This window comes from Belonocnema kinseyi, chromosome 2, assembly GCF_010883055.1.
Source record: "Belonocnema kinseyi isolate 2016_QV_RU_SX_M_011 chromosome 2, B_treatae_v1, whole genome shotgun sequence".
Taxonomy (NCBI): domain Eukaryota; kingdom Metazoa; phylum Arthropoda; class Insecta; order Hymenoptera; family Cynipidae; genus Belonocnema; species Belonocnema kinseyi.
In genome coordinates, this window is record NC_046658.1 from 7620585 (window position 1) to 7635685 (window position 15101).

Below are 15101 nucleotides of genomic sequence, written 5' to 3' on the forward strand. Positions count from 1 at the left end.
TCACTTGAGATTTTGGTATTCCTACTGTGAATAGAAACCTTCTTCCTACAGTGTATTTTCTGTCAAACGTTCTAGAGATCATTTAAGCTCGCAAGTTAGTCCAAATTCCTGCTAGTAGAGTCAACTGCTCTCCATGTAAATTTCATTAGGTGTTTTCTATTTACTTTCGACACAGAAAGGTTGATGGTCATCCTATAAATTACATAACCTGTACATTGTAAGATGTGAAGCGAAATATGAGCGAAATGACTGTCATTATATTTTTACTCATACTATCTGAAATAGAAATTATGTCAGTTTTATTTTTTTTCTTATGGTATCGTAGATATACAATATACGTCATAGGTACGTATAAATACATCTTTCTATTGTGCTTTGCGGTAAAGAATCGATTTCCACTCTAGGGCGAACCTTCAGACAGTGGACATAATCTCAACCACTCAAACTAATACCAAAAACTTCTCAATGGCTTATGATTTCATGCGTGTCATAAGAGCCTTTTAATTCATGTCATATTTTGTGCTTGCTTCAATTTACAAATGTTTGCTACACACTGCAGAGAAGTTTCTCCTGCTTGAGAATTTAAGACTTGTTACGCCGTTCATCCAAAATTTATCCATTTTTTTTTAAGTGTAAAATTTTAAAAATTGGCAAAATGGCGACGCTTTATCTGAAAATGTTCAACCTCAATTTTTTCAAAAATCCTAGCGTTGTATTTTCTTAATTTAATTTCAATTGAAGTAAATATGATGAATATATCGCATAAAAGTTAATTTTGTGCTTGCATCTTGGAGAGAAAAAAGAAGTTTTTTCTTTTGAAAAATGAAAATTCACTTTTTTCAAAAAACAGGAAAGATATGAAAACAGTTGATAGAGCAACGATATTCCTTCAAAAAAGTTCTACACAAAAGTCATTTGATATTTTTTCTATTTTACGTTATTATTGAAATATTTGCTAAAATATGAATAAATTCATTTTTCTGCGGTCAGCAATCAAAGAGGGTGTACATTAACCGAAAGAACAAATTTCTATAATAAATTTTCTTTTAAAGTCTAAATATTCGAAAATATTATTCATATCTCGTATTATTTTTGCAAAAATTAAGGATTTTTATTTTTCAAAAGGAAAAACCTATTTTTTCTCCAAGAGGCAGGCAAAAGATAATACTTATTTTTGAGAGTTCAAGTTGTGCAGGATTATCATACTAAAATTCCACATCATGCTGCTGATAGTATGGATCCAATCAGTCTTGTATCCAAGACCCCCCTGTTTATTGACTGTTGACGTATATTGGGATAAAAACTAAAAATATTCGATTTCTATCTCGGTAAAACTGCAGCACTTATAAGCAACTATAGTAGCGTCGATTGAGATCGGCGCACTAAAATACTAACTAGTTATTACAATTTCATATAGTCGGAAAGCAAACAAATAAAATAAACCCAACACACATTGCATATATTTAACGTCATGCCTTCACATAAGCACACTCACACACTATTGAACTAAGAGGCGCACTAAAAAAATTAGATTATTTTTCTTAATAATACACACTATAAATTATTTAACATTGTACACTGAAAAAGAAAACATTGGGTTGCAGATGAACCTGGTAGGAATCGAACACAGTTCTCTGGAACGGCAGCAAGATCATGTTTGACTGTGGTAAAAGGAATTAAAAATACGGGAATTTCATCGTTTATATGAAGTAAATTCTAGTAAATTCATTAATTGTATTATAACATGTTCATTAATTGTTGATGGATATGATTTTCACATTCTTGAGACTGGCATATTTCATGAACTCAAACTAAAAAAAAAATGAAAGTCGTGGAATTGAAAATTTCAACTGAATTGTTTTGTATAAAGATTTGGAATACTAACTCAGACTAATCTTTGACCGAAAATGTATATAAATTGCAGACGTAATTCGTTTCATCTTACGGTTGTAGTAGCTTGCTGAAAACCTATCCAAACCTTCGTCGTTTATTGAATATTGTCTTGATTTAATTTTCATGTAACCTTCATTTGTCATTTTCAGTTTGTCCATCCTAACCATCATAAAGTTTTTATACTTAAAACAATGCGCTTTTCTACGTAATCGGTGTCGCTTTAATTTGAAGAGATTTCATATAAGGGGTCGGGCACATAATACGTCACACGTTTTTCTTTGGTTTATATCGCTGTATTCCTTTTGGATTTAAGGACATTTTATTCTCGTCTCTATTAAACAAAGGAAAAACGTCTGACGTATTATGCGCACAGCCCCTAATGTACATATTTTTATCACTGACTTACTAAGGGACTGGAATTTTTCATTTTGACTTGTGTTTTTGTTTTACAATATTATGATTGTTTTGGAATGATATTGCGTACTTCAAAAATTTTTCGATTAATTCAATTGCTCAACTCAGGAACAATTTATATTATTTTATCGAATTAGATTTTTTATTCTTGTTTTATATCACTAACTAGTTCAAACTATATTTAGGTTACATTTGAAAAAGGCACGTAGTAGTTGTTGAAACGTAAGGAATTAAAACCAAATAGTTAAGGAACGACTCAGTTTTTATTTGGATGTGACCGTGAGAACAAACGAATTGATTCTTTAATTTATATAATTGTTTAGTTTAAAACTGATTAATAATAGTTTTATTGTTGCATTCTATATTTAAATTTTAAACGTAAAAATTTGAGACCATCAAGTTATGAAAATTTAATTTTTAATTATTGGAATTGAAGCATTTCTAAGTTCAAATTTAATTAACATTTTTTTACATCAGACATAGCAAACTATGAACAATTTGAAATTAATTTTACAAGTGATATCGAAAAGCGTATTGCAAATAGGTTTTTGCATTAGAAGTATAAAAAATTCCAGGTCAAGAAATTAACTCCGAGTTGGGTTGAAAGGGGTAACTGTGATACGAATATACAAAGCTCTAAAATCCAAATTTTACAAAAATTGGACTTTTTGAGCTGTAAAGTGAATAAATACTGATTCTTATAATGTATATTTGCTTTTAATCCCGACTAACCTTTGTCATAATTTATCGTTAATAATAAAATGTAAGCTTTTGGCGAAAAACAAATCACATGCAGGGAAAATATATTATTCATTTTGAACAAAAACCTCCACAAAAGGTGCTTTATAGAGGAAAAATTCAAATCAAAAGACAAGTTGACACAATTAGAAATTGAAGTTTTCTCAAATCACCTTAGTTCCTTTAGAAATAATTGATTAAAGTAATAAATAATGAGAGACATCTTTTTCCATACAAATAATAACAAGTATAATCATTATGTTCTGTTAAATAAGTTAATAACTAATTTGATTTTTATTCCAAACTTTTTCTTCATCACACTTACCCCTATCGACCCTAATTCTGTAATTTTACATGTTTCTTGGTCTCCGCGTTTAAAAATAATAATTCTTATTTCGACATATTTTATTCTTTTATTCTAATTCATTACTTTTCCAGCTTTAATTTAAAGTGATTTTATGTACACATATACGTTATATAATTATTCATAAGATAGAAAGTATATTTTGCGAAATAATATGCTTTTCATACATTATTTTGCAAGTATGTGCATTTTTCTTTATTTCTAAATGAAGAGAAATAAATGCAAATCGCTGGATGATTATTGTGTGGGTTTTAATTTCTGGGGTCGGCCCCCATCGTCTGTGCATCAACCACGTTGATCACCTCTCTGCCGCCGGCTTGCTAGTCTCAAATAGGAAAATGTCTTTTTAAAATAATATAACTTGCTATTACTATACTAAAACACACAAAGTATCGCCAATATCCTTCAATCATAACGTATTTTATGAAGTTTTCCATTAATAAGTTTCTCCGTGTACTTACTCCGTGAATTAGACTACACAAACAACAATTTAACAATTTAATTTTACAACGTAATGTTTTTTTAAAACAAACCTTCAAGGATAAATTGGCTTCCGCTTCTCTTAGTTTGACAGCAATAAGTTCCTCCTGCAGATGAGCCACGGAATTGTCAGGAGTTAACTCTCGTAAAGTTTTCTTATCTTGCTCTAATTCTTGAATCCTTGATCTTAGATCTCTGATTGTCGCGTCGTTCTCTGCTTCGTGTAATCTAACTCTAACTAATTCCTCTTGTAAACATTGAACCATTTCTTCCTTTTGAGATAGTGCTTCTTGTTTCAGAAGAATCTCTTCAAGTGATGATTGCTTCGATGCAAGATTCTCTTCTAAGAGAACTGATAATGATCTCAACTCTTCATGAGCCTGCTCCAACTGGTGACTGGTTTCAAGATGCGTGTGGCGAAGAGCTGCTAATTCTCTTTGCACTACGAAGGCTGTCTCTTCTTCTTCTGCACGAGAAACTTGTCCTCTAACTAATCTGTCGGCAAGTTCCGTGGATTCTGCCTCTAATAGCTCTGTTCTTTGTCTAAGTAACCTATTTTCCGCTCTAAGCCTTCGTAGTTCTACCATTTCCTCCTGTTCTTTCATTTTAAGAATCGTATAATCTTTCTCCAATTTCTTCATACGTTTTGAATTAATTTTCATCTCATAAGCTTGATTCATTAGCACACTTGGATCTGCCTCCGCTTTAATAGGCAAGTCCTTTTGAAAAAACTAAAAAAAAAACACGTTAAATGTTGAGAGGATACTTTGAATCACTCCGTAAAACGAAATATTCAATTTGGTACAAAAAGAATTTATAATATTTAAAAAAGAAGAAGAAAATGTTAAAGGTTAGAAGCATATTTTCTCTGATAAGCTTTTTTCGGAATTTTATTACATAAGATCGTTCAGTTAGAAATTTTATCTTTTAGAACATTTTTTTTAAAAATTGTATATATTTAAAATTACCTTCAACATGCCTTCCATATCGAGGCTGAGCAAATCTTCTTTGCCTAACTGCAGCATGGCCAGTGCAACTTTAAAAATGGTTTCCATTCCTTCTGAAAGGAACACATCAAAAATGCGACAGGCGAGTGGAAGACTGAGCGCTGTGGTGAAGAGCGTTAAAAACCATGAAGAGGCATACATTGAAGTATGAAAACCTTGCGCAGTAAAGTGAGCATGTAACTCAGGATGTGTGTCCGCAACTAAATGTTCCAATTGATACATGCAAACTCCTAATTCAGCCATACTTGGTTTGAACATATCTCGTAGCCGATATTCTTGCATAAGGGCTACAAGTACGGCAAATGCTTCCTCCTCCGGCATTTGCTAAAAATAATAAATATAATTGTTTTAAAAAATATTCCGAGTCTGATGAATTGACTAGCAACGGTCTACCATAACGCTGATAAAAAAATGAACAATTTTTCACAGAATTATAATACCCAAGCCCTGCATAATGTGCTAACATTAACTTTGTTTGATAGTTAGAAAGTAAATTAACCAATTTCTGTTTTTGAAGTAAGTAAATACAAATGTGATATTAGAATTGAAAAATTCGAAATCGAATCCAATTTTTAATTCTCGTAACATGTTTGGATTCAGTGACACCAAATAAGGATCTACCATCACACACTGTACAAGTCAAAGCTGCTGACAATCTAGCAGTATACTGTTGCTAAAGTACGGGTGTTGACCCAAGGAGCGTCTTCAGTGATCACACAGTTTTTGTCAAAAATAAGCCCAAGCCCATCTAGGTGGAGACTTTTTGGGAAGAGGTTTATGAGGCGCAAACACAATTACGCGCTAAGCGAAGAGATCACTGATGGGTACAATTATTTCTTCACTGAAGCACCAAATAGTATCAAGAACTTCTCGCCGAAGAAGATTAATTCTGCACACCGACATCTGGTCCACATCGTCCCTACATATTGAAAGTTCGGAGACGCCCATTTAGCACTGGCTGGTGGTAGGACGCACGGTACTCCTACCAAAGAAAGGCGACTTGACCAACCCAAGAACTAAAAGACAAACAATTATCTGAACATGCTGTATGAGATGTTTAGAGCTATCCTGAACCGCAGGATTGTTCGGTGATTTGAAACTCCGTGGGAAGGGATGCAAAGGTGCAGCAGGATGCTGACAGTATCTGTTAATTTACAGATGCGTCTATAAATATGCAGCAGTTCACCAGCGCTGCCTGTTGGTGGCCTGGATTGACTAAAAAAAAGGTTTTAATTACACCTTCCATAGACTCTCATTTGTCTGTTATAAGGCTTAAAGTTTCATTCGCACATAGTGATTTACTATCAGACAGATTGGGTCTTAAAATCTGTCGGCGTTCTACAAAATGTCTGCTACTAACATGATTGTCATCCCGGTTCTACTCTACTGGTTAGTGTTAATGGACGAAGAACGAGTTTACGGTCCTTGATATTGCCATACGTAAGATCCTGCATATGCATGAGAGCTTGCATATCAATTCGTACGTTCCGCGATCATACATCTCACGCTGGCAAAGTGGACGCGGACTTCTGAATCTCCAGTGTCTTCATAATTTAATTGTTCTAAGTACAGCTTACACCGTTGCAAATGGCAGACATCCTCTCCTCCTGAAAATTGTTAGAAAACCCAAGGTGATTCGCAAAGGAACTTTCCTTTACAAAGCTGCGGAGTAGGCTTTCGAGACCCTTGGACTGAGTTTTAACGTCAGAAGTGAGAAAAGTGCTTTTCTCCATATGGAGGCTTCACTTCTAAAAGCCGAAGTAAAGAGAGCAAAGGTAGAAAAACTCCGCCAACAGCTACTTGACAAGAGAATGCACGGAGACTCTCACAGAAATGTAGAAAAATTGTCCTTGTCGTAGAAGCAAACTTTTGCTTTCCCAGATCATCAGGGCTTGATTCAGGTACAGAGGGATTTACTTTCGCATGCCATGACGATATCATTTACACGTTCGTATACCGTGACCGAATCTTATCTCAAGAAGTTTCGAGCGATAGGTGCAAAGCGTGTCATGCACATACTCAGTACCTACCTACAATACATACTATCCGGTTTTCCGACTCGTTCGCCAAGATTTCAAGAAACAAACTAAATTTCTGATCGAATTCTTGCCTCCGGCCTCCTATAAAATTACTGCCAAGGAGAAGGAGAAGCAGCAAAGGTATCAATAGTTCAGAAGGTTCGTGACCTTAAAGCCATACCCTCGTGTCAAAAATATGTTAAGGCACTGTAGAGAAAGATGCAGAAATCTGTCATTCTGGGGACAATTCGTGTCCTCAAGACATGCGAGGATTTTGCCAGCCTATTGTGATTGCATCGTATCCTGTGACTACCTATCTCACGGTCGTGAGACGTGGCAATAGGTGCAATTTATCGCGTTTCGGCTGGAAGCCGGTGTAGTTTTTAGATGACAAATGTAATTTATAATTTGTACGTAAAAAAATTTAAGTTTAAACAATAATTCACAATTTTACAAAAAATATATAATAAATGAAATAATAACAAATTATTTCGGATCAATTTAACATCTTCGAAATTGCCCAAGAAAATGAAATAAATAATTATTGAAAACCAATATTTTTGAAAAAAATATACAGGACGCCCAGCACTCAAATATCCGGACTTACATGGCTATATAAAAATAAATTCAAAAATTCCTTTTCCAAAAATTATTTAAAGTTTTAATTTTTACAGTTATAAAATATATTTGAGTTGGACCAATCAGGAGGGCGGTAATGCAGTCGCGAGTGTGTGCGCGGAAGTCCAACGCAGTGCAATGACCGTTGCTCTTTCTTCGCAACCTCATCACGGCGCTTGCTTTAATAATATTACGCTGGACTTCCGTTCACGCACGTGTGTTAAAACCGCGCTTAAAATCTGTATCAACTAGCGATAGATGAGGGGAAGTTGAGGTTCGCTTCCCCCCGTGACATAACATACCTGCAGCTTTAAGGTCGGATCCAGAGAAGGGATTAAGCGGAGAAGGGGTTAAGTAAAATCTTAGTTTCTCGTGAATAAAGAAAGCAGCTCGACCTTGAAAAAAGAAGTCTCGAATTTCAAACAACAAAATTAATTTTTTACAACAAAAAGTGGCGTTGACAGGAAGGGGGGGGGGGGCTGACGTTAGGGAACTAGGGCAAAAAATGCATCAAACATAATTGTTTAAACGAATGTAATTTAACGCTGGCTCTCGAGCGCAATCCGTAGCACGTGCTATGTAGTCACTTGTTCTTAATTTGTTTCTCGTCATAGTATAAGACAAGCATTAATCCTCCTTATATTTTACTATGAAATTTGATTTCAAAACGGTGTCACTTTGCAGGTTTTTCATGATTTTTTATTTATATTTTCGAAAGTTGAGTAATAGCCACGGCACAAAAATATCGTCATATATTCTACTTTTATTGTAGCTTGGATTTTTCATCTCTTAAAATTGAAAAATTATTTGTAAGACAAAATAGCATTTGAAACAAAAAACAGTTTTCAAACTTCAGCTACCATACCTACCTTTTGTTATTTTTAAACTCAGTTTTCCACTGGCTATGGTCCCTAAATCAATCCTTTCAAGAAGGAGAATCATAACAAGATGCTAAATACACGCTGTATTTCAGAAGGCTCAAGATCGCGATTTCCTACACTACCTGAAGAACTAAAAATTTGTGCTTTATGTAGGAAAAAGCTCAGCAAACTGAAAGAAATACCAGCATCACATGTATTCAATAAAGATTCTTTGAAATACTGTGAAATAGTTTAATGAAAAAAATGTAATTTTTGATTTTACAAAAAGCACCACTTTTATTTTCATGATTTTTTTTCATATCGTGCGTTATTTGGCTTAAAATGTTCATTTTCCTGTGTTTTTTGAAATTTTGTAAACGCTATAACTCTGGTAAGTTTTGGTTTTATCAAAAAAAGTCATGAGGATAAATTGTTCGCTTTGTTCAATACTACGAATACCCTTGCAGACCATTTTTGAATCTTCAAAAAAGTGGTCTCAAAAATATTCAAAATTTTCTCAATTTTTAAATTTTTATTCAAAATGGCTGGCTAACGAACATGACCTTCATTTTAAAATAATAAAAACGTGTACCAAACGAAAATTTAAACTTTCAATTCTTTCCAAGGTTATCGTGCTAACAAAAAAACCACCCACGACCGGACAGACAGACCGATCGACAGACACATTCGTAAAAACGTGTTTTTCGGATTCATTTTTAACAAAATAGTTGCATTGTGAGACAAGAACATTTATTTTGCAACAAAAGATGAAATTTCAATAAAATACATACTTTTCTGGCAAGAAGAATTGAATTTAAAGCCAAGAAGATCGATTTTTCTCTAAGAAAGTCGAATTTTTAACAAATTACGTAAACTTTCAACAAAATACTTGTATTTTTATTTTAAACGAAATCTATTTTTAACCAAAATTGAAATAGTAGTTACATTTTTATTTGTAAAAATAAATAGTCTATAAATTAAATGAATCTTCTACAAAACAGTTGAATATTCTAACACACAGAACTTAATCGACAAATATATAGACCACGATTATCAACCCTTACCAACTGATGGGGGGGGGGGGGGGGGGGGGGGGGGCTTTTCAAACAAAACGTCTGCACGGGTATTTTCAAAAGCCTGGATTTTCCTTTCTGTTTTAGCGATTAAATTTTGTCAGGGGTTTCGAAAAGTTATTTTTCACTCTTTTATTCTACTTTATTAAGGAAAAGTTAATAAGTCACCGAGATATATGCTCCGATGTGAAGGCAATCCTAATGCTCGTTCTGAGACGCAATCCTTCATTATTCCACAGACTAGTTTGTAAGTCTACCTGTCTTTTAACCTGTTTAAGTTCATTTATAATGAAATGAAATCAGCTAAAAACAATTCAAGAATGATTTCCGACGGTTTAGAGTAAGTTCAAATTATTTGTTATTTGTCATAAGCAAATAAAAAGTGCAAACTACTCTTTTCAGAATTGATGTTGATTTTTCTCGGTTTAAATGATTCTTTACTATTATTATAGTTCGTCAGTTTACAATAACTATTGACTGTTCATACTTAGTCGTCAAAAAATTTTAGTTTTTAAACAAATTTTTATTTCAATATGTGCATAGAAACTCTTATTAAGTTTAGACTCGGTCTTGATTTTGTAAAGTTAGGTAAATTTCGATTACTATGTCGTCCTATTTTTTAACTTATTCTGAATCTGATCATAAATCTTGTACGGTAGCTTAACGTTAAGCAATTTAGCAGTTGGATGCAATAACAGCCTACTTGTATTTTCATAAGTCACTTATTTTTCATTCGTTCTTACAAAGTTATATGCAAAACAAATAAAAAACAAGTGACAAGAGACGTATTTGCCTGCAAGATTAGATGAAGTTTGTCGCAAATGGATAATGTTCGTTGCGAAGATTCATTTTGGTGGAAATGGAAATCTTCTTAACCTTCAATTATATACGTAGAAATTTTATTTGTGTTAAAACTCATTCCTTTGACACAAGAGGACATTTCTAAAGCCTTATTTAATTATCTACAAAGTATTTCGGTATTGCTGCTGTAACGCACATTCTCTCGAACCTTTGCACTTTATTTTGTATAAGAATATATAAATTAAAATTAAAGATAACAAATAAAACTCATGATTAATAATATCAACGAAAATACCTTTTGGGTATCATTTTGGCAAGGAAAAGCGTTCGAAAACACCAGACTTCATATGTTTATCGTTAAGTCAAAGGTTAAAACTTCCTGAATTTCCGAACAACACATCCAGCCTGGAAGAAGAATCTGTGAAAGTGGAATAAGTTGTTTATAGTGGTGAATTTGATGGCAATAGTGTAGAAAAAGAAATCAACGATGCTCTAGACTTTCGATTTGTTTCGATAGAATATAGTGGTTGTAAAGAGCATAATTACACAGCAGTTCAAATTCTTCAAGAATTTATAGAAAAATTTAAGATAAGTGCTGATGGTGACGAAAAAATGACATTACTCACACTTGATCCTAAATTTTGGAGTCGCAGAAATGTAATGAAAGAGTTTGGTGCTTTTATGAAGATATCGATAACAGACAATTAATGCCTGGAAAGAAGGATTCTGTATCCATAAAAAAGAAAGACGGAACTCGCGAAAATGTTGAAAAACGACTTATCTTGGGTAACCTGTGAAAGTTATATGCCCGTTTTGAAATAGACAATGAGGAAATAAAAATTGGGTTTTCAAAATTTGCACAACTTAGGCCTCGACATTGCTTTTTATCCAAAGGAAGTGGTACCCAAATAGTCTGTGTATGTGCGTGTGTGTGTTTATCACGAACATGTGCATCTCATGTTAGATACAATTTATATCGAGCATCTAACTGAAGAGTCCGAAATAAAACTAATTGATTATCATGACTGCTTAGAGTTACTGATTTGCACTAATCAAACTCCTGCATGTCATTGCACCGAATGCCAAAATTGTCCCGGCATTGATATCTTGAAGGAACATCTGACTGAACTTCTGGATGAAAACGACGTCAGTGATTTAAGCATTTCAAATTTGCCAACAAAAAGATAGGAGCAATCTATGGCTTAGACCGATATCTTCATAGAAGGACTTTGCAAAAAATTTGTGAAGTTGAAATCTCATGAGTTTTGTGCGAAGATGCACGCATCGCCATATCGTTGCAATGATAATCAGGCACTGGCAGGGTCTGGATCGAAAAATCTCTCTCTCTCTTACTTTACCCTTTCACCATTCTTCCGCTCCCCTTTCTCCTTACCTTTTTCTTTCCTCTTTTCACCATTTCCCCTTTCTCATGCCCCCTTCCCTTTCCCCTATTCTCCTTAACTGTTTTACCTTTCCCTTTTCAACCTTTCTCCTTTATCCCGTTCCCTTTAATCTTGTTCTTTTTCTCCTTTTATTTTCCTTATTTCCCCTTCCCTTTTTCTTTCCCCTTTCCTTCAATATTTTTACCCTTTCCCGTTTTCCATTTCTCCTTCCCTTTTCCATTTCTCCTTCCCTTTTCCTTTTCCCTTCCCTTGTTCTTTATATATTTTCCGCTTTTATTTTTCTTAATTTCCCTTTTCCTTTCCCTCTTTTCGTTATCCCTCTTTCTCCTTTATCATTTTCTCCTTCTCTTTAACTTTTTCCCATTCCCCTTTACCGAATCCCTTTCCCTTTTTTCCTTCTCCCTTTTTCCCATTTCCATGTTTCTTTTCCCCTTTATCCCGTTTCCCTTTACGATTTTCTCCTTTTACCTTTTGTAAATATTCTATGATGAAAGGGTTCAGAGAAAAGTCACTTCAATTTACATCATCTGAAGTTACCATGTCTACCGAGCGTTCCACGACGGCCTACGTATTTTCCCCCCATATTCTCACACGCGTGGTGCAATGTATGTGTACCGAGCGTAAAGTTTCATGTTGGCCCGGCGGTGAAGTGCGCATATGCCAAGGTCACTGCTCTGGAATTATCAGATCAGTTCAACAAGGCTGTCATACAATACCTGGTACTCTCAAATATTATGCTTTGACACATAATGACAACGGTTAGCTAAACCTTAAACGATTTTCCAATTGAAGAGAAAAGTGATATTTTTTCTAAACCCTAACTTACCTCGTATAGGGAGAGGACTTCAAAACACGGAAGAAATCTGTGAAAAAAGGGGGGAATACAAGATATTGTGCAGCCAAGGTTTACCGCGTGGCTGGAACCCTACCAATTCGAGAAAACATTGATTCTCTGCATGCCGGAAAGGAATTGTTCAACCCATAGAGTGCGTGCTGTTCGATGCTGATATGCCAGCAGTTCAAAGAAGAGTGACACGATGCATTCTACTAGCTAGAGCCAAACTTCCGAGCTGCTGGCATACCATCATCGAACAGCACACGCTCTCTATGTTGGACCATTCCTCTAGGGCATGCGGAAAATTAATGTTTTCTTGATACTCATGCGTCGAGCGTTCGCCGACCTAATAGGGCGGGACCCCGATGCATTGAACTGCTGTAGTCATGTTTTCAAACCGATAGAGGTCAATCCCAAGCGGGCGGTATAATTCCATTAAAGCAATAGTATAACCAGAAAAAATATAATAGAAAATGCGAATAAGATCAAAGCCGATGAGAAGAAAAGATGAAATAATTAGAAAACGCTGTGAAGTGAGAAGCACAGGGATTCATAAAAATCAAGCACCCAGAATAGTGAAAGGCGAGAGGACTCACAAAATACAATCACCCCGAATAGTGAGTGGCGAGGGGACTTACAGTACAAGTCAGATAACTTGCCGTCCGATAAGTGTACACTCCCCTTAAACCGTCATCATACATACGGCACGCACACTAATTGTGGTTCTCCCACTACGTGTGCTATTTTGCTCATGATTTGTGCCCCTGATTTACGCACGCACGCACCTAACATCGTAATACTAGAGAGGGCATCCGATAAGTCCGCAATTCCTGGAATTTTCCTACCCTACAGCCACGAAGCTGAAAAGTTATCGAACTTGTACTGTACTTAAATTAAGCACCACGGAGAAGTCTGAAATCGCACTGCCACTTCCAGGTGGTAGACTCTGGAAACTATGATTCTACAGATCGCAGGCTAACGATAGGTATTAATTATTAATTTTTCTACAGTTTATTTATTTGAAAAATCACGGTTTATATATTAACCCCTTGACTGCCGATGACAAAGATCTTTGCCATTTAGGACATTTTCCTAGATGCCGGAAAAAGAAACAGCTTTAATATGAAATATTTTAGTTTATTTAAGTCTACAATTCTTTTAATTAACAATTAAGAAAAACTACCCCTAGTAAGCTAATAGTATATTGCGCAACAAGGGGAGAAAGGCGACAATTGCACGAGTGAGAAGTTAGCTGCCCGAGCGAAGCGAGGGAAGATATCACACGAGTGTAATTGTTGCCTCGCCCCGAGTTGCGCATAAATGAAAAATTACTCTTTTTAATACAAATTAATAATAAAAGTTTCTAGATTATTCACAAAACAAATTAAAAATTTAAGTTATTTATTTTGAAAACTGTAGCCAGACGAGCACGCTACAGTTATCGCTGAAATCATCGATCGTTCACGATCGAAGGTGGAAACTGAAGTTAGTCAATATTCTCGAAACGAGGTTCAATAAGAGGTAAAATGGCTGCAGACAACTGCAGCTAAAGTAGAATGTATATACTTTCGATAACGGTTACGGCGTAAAGTTACATTCGCAGCCGCCTGTTTCTACTTTCTAGTCTAGGGTTGAAAACACAACTTTCGATCCGCTACGGGGACTCGCAAGTCAAATTTTCGATACATGTGTTATGAAAATTCGTTTACTCAATGTTTTACATACTAACACTCAATTTTCATTCAAGAAAAGATTCATTGGAATGCAAAGAGGAGTTTTCTAAGACTGTCAGTAGATCCTGCCCCTCGTAATGCACCCTGATGAGGAAACAAACCACTCTTTTTACTTAAATACACAATTCTTTCAAATGCTGATCCGAATTTGCAGGGGAAAGTACCAAAGGGCCAAGGGGGGTAAGCATACAAAAGTTGCCCCCGCACGTTAAAGTTCAAATTACCACTACAGATAGGCATCCGTGTGACATATCATTCCTCCAAAGAATAACTCAGAAATTTTATTTTTAGGGGAATCTTTTAGTTTTGGCCAACTTCTAGCTTCATCTTACTCAATTATACGAGCTAAAACTTTCTAGCTCCAACTTCTCGGTTAGCTTTTTAATGTTTATATTTTTGGTTAAGTATCATCCAGTCGATCGCATGCGTAGGCATCCTATCGTTAGGAAGCCTCGAAGTGTTTGATATTTTTAAAACATTTTTTACCCCTATTTTTCATTTAAAAATTAAAAAATTGATTTTCTGACTAGTCTTAATGGGTGTCTACAACATATATTTCGATCATCAAAATAAATTTCGTCATTTTCGATCGACCTGTGATGTTCCAAATCTTGAGGTAAAGTTGTGCGCTATACGCAATACACGTATGGAGCCCCCCGATAGATTTTGTTTCCTTTAGCCATAATGTACCACTATGCAAAATTTGGGTAAAACATATGTTGAAGTACATAATATACGTATTTTTTCCAAGAAAATTAGAGGTGTATCTAAAACAAAACCTCAAAAAAAAAAAAAAAATGTTGGACATTTTTTAATCCCCATTTTTCGTTAAAATTTTTTTTAAACTTCTTACTAGTGTTAAGG

General features: G+C 34.9%; 1 protein-coding gene across 3 annotated transcripts in view; it reads right to left on the reverse strand.

The window, feature by feature from the left end:
- The window catches only part of LOC117167150 (ecotropic viral integration site 5 ortholog), a 180437-nt gene that overhangs the window by 48963 nt on the left and 116373 nt on the right, over positions 1-15101 (reverse strand). For 2 of the 3 annotated variants that reach the window (XM_033351867.1, XM_033351868.1), the window contains 2 exons: positions 4858-5220; positions 3943-4620 (listed from right to left, as the gene is read on the reverse strand). In XM_033351867.1, coding sequence (XP_033207758.1) covers positions 3943-4620; positions 4858-5220 — 1041 coding nt within the window. Of the gene's footprint in view, positions 1-3942; positions 4621-4857; positions 5221-10561; positions 10603-15101 lie in introns of those variants that run through there. The other variant, XM_033351869.1, reaches the window with a different exon arrangement.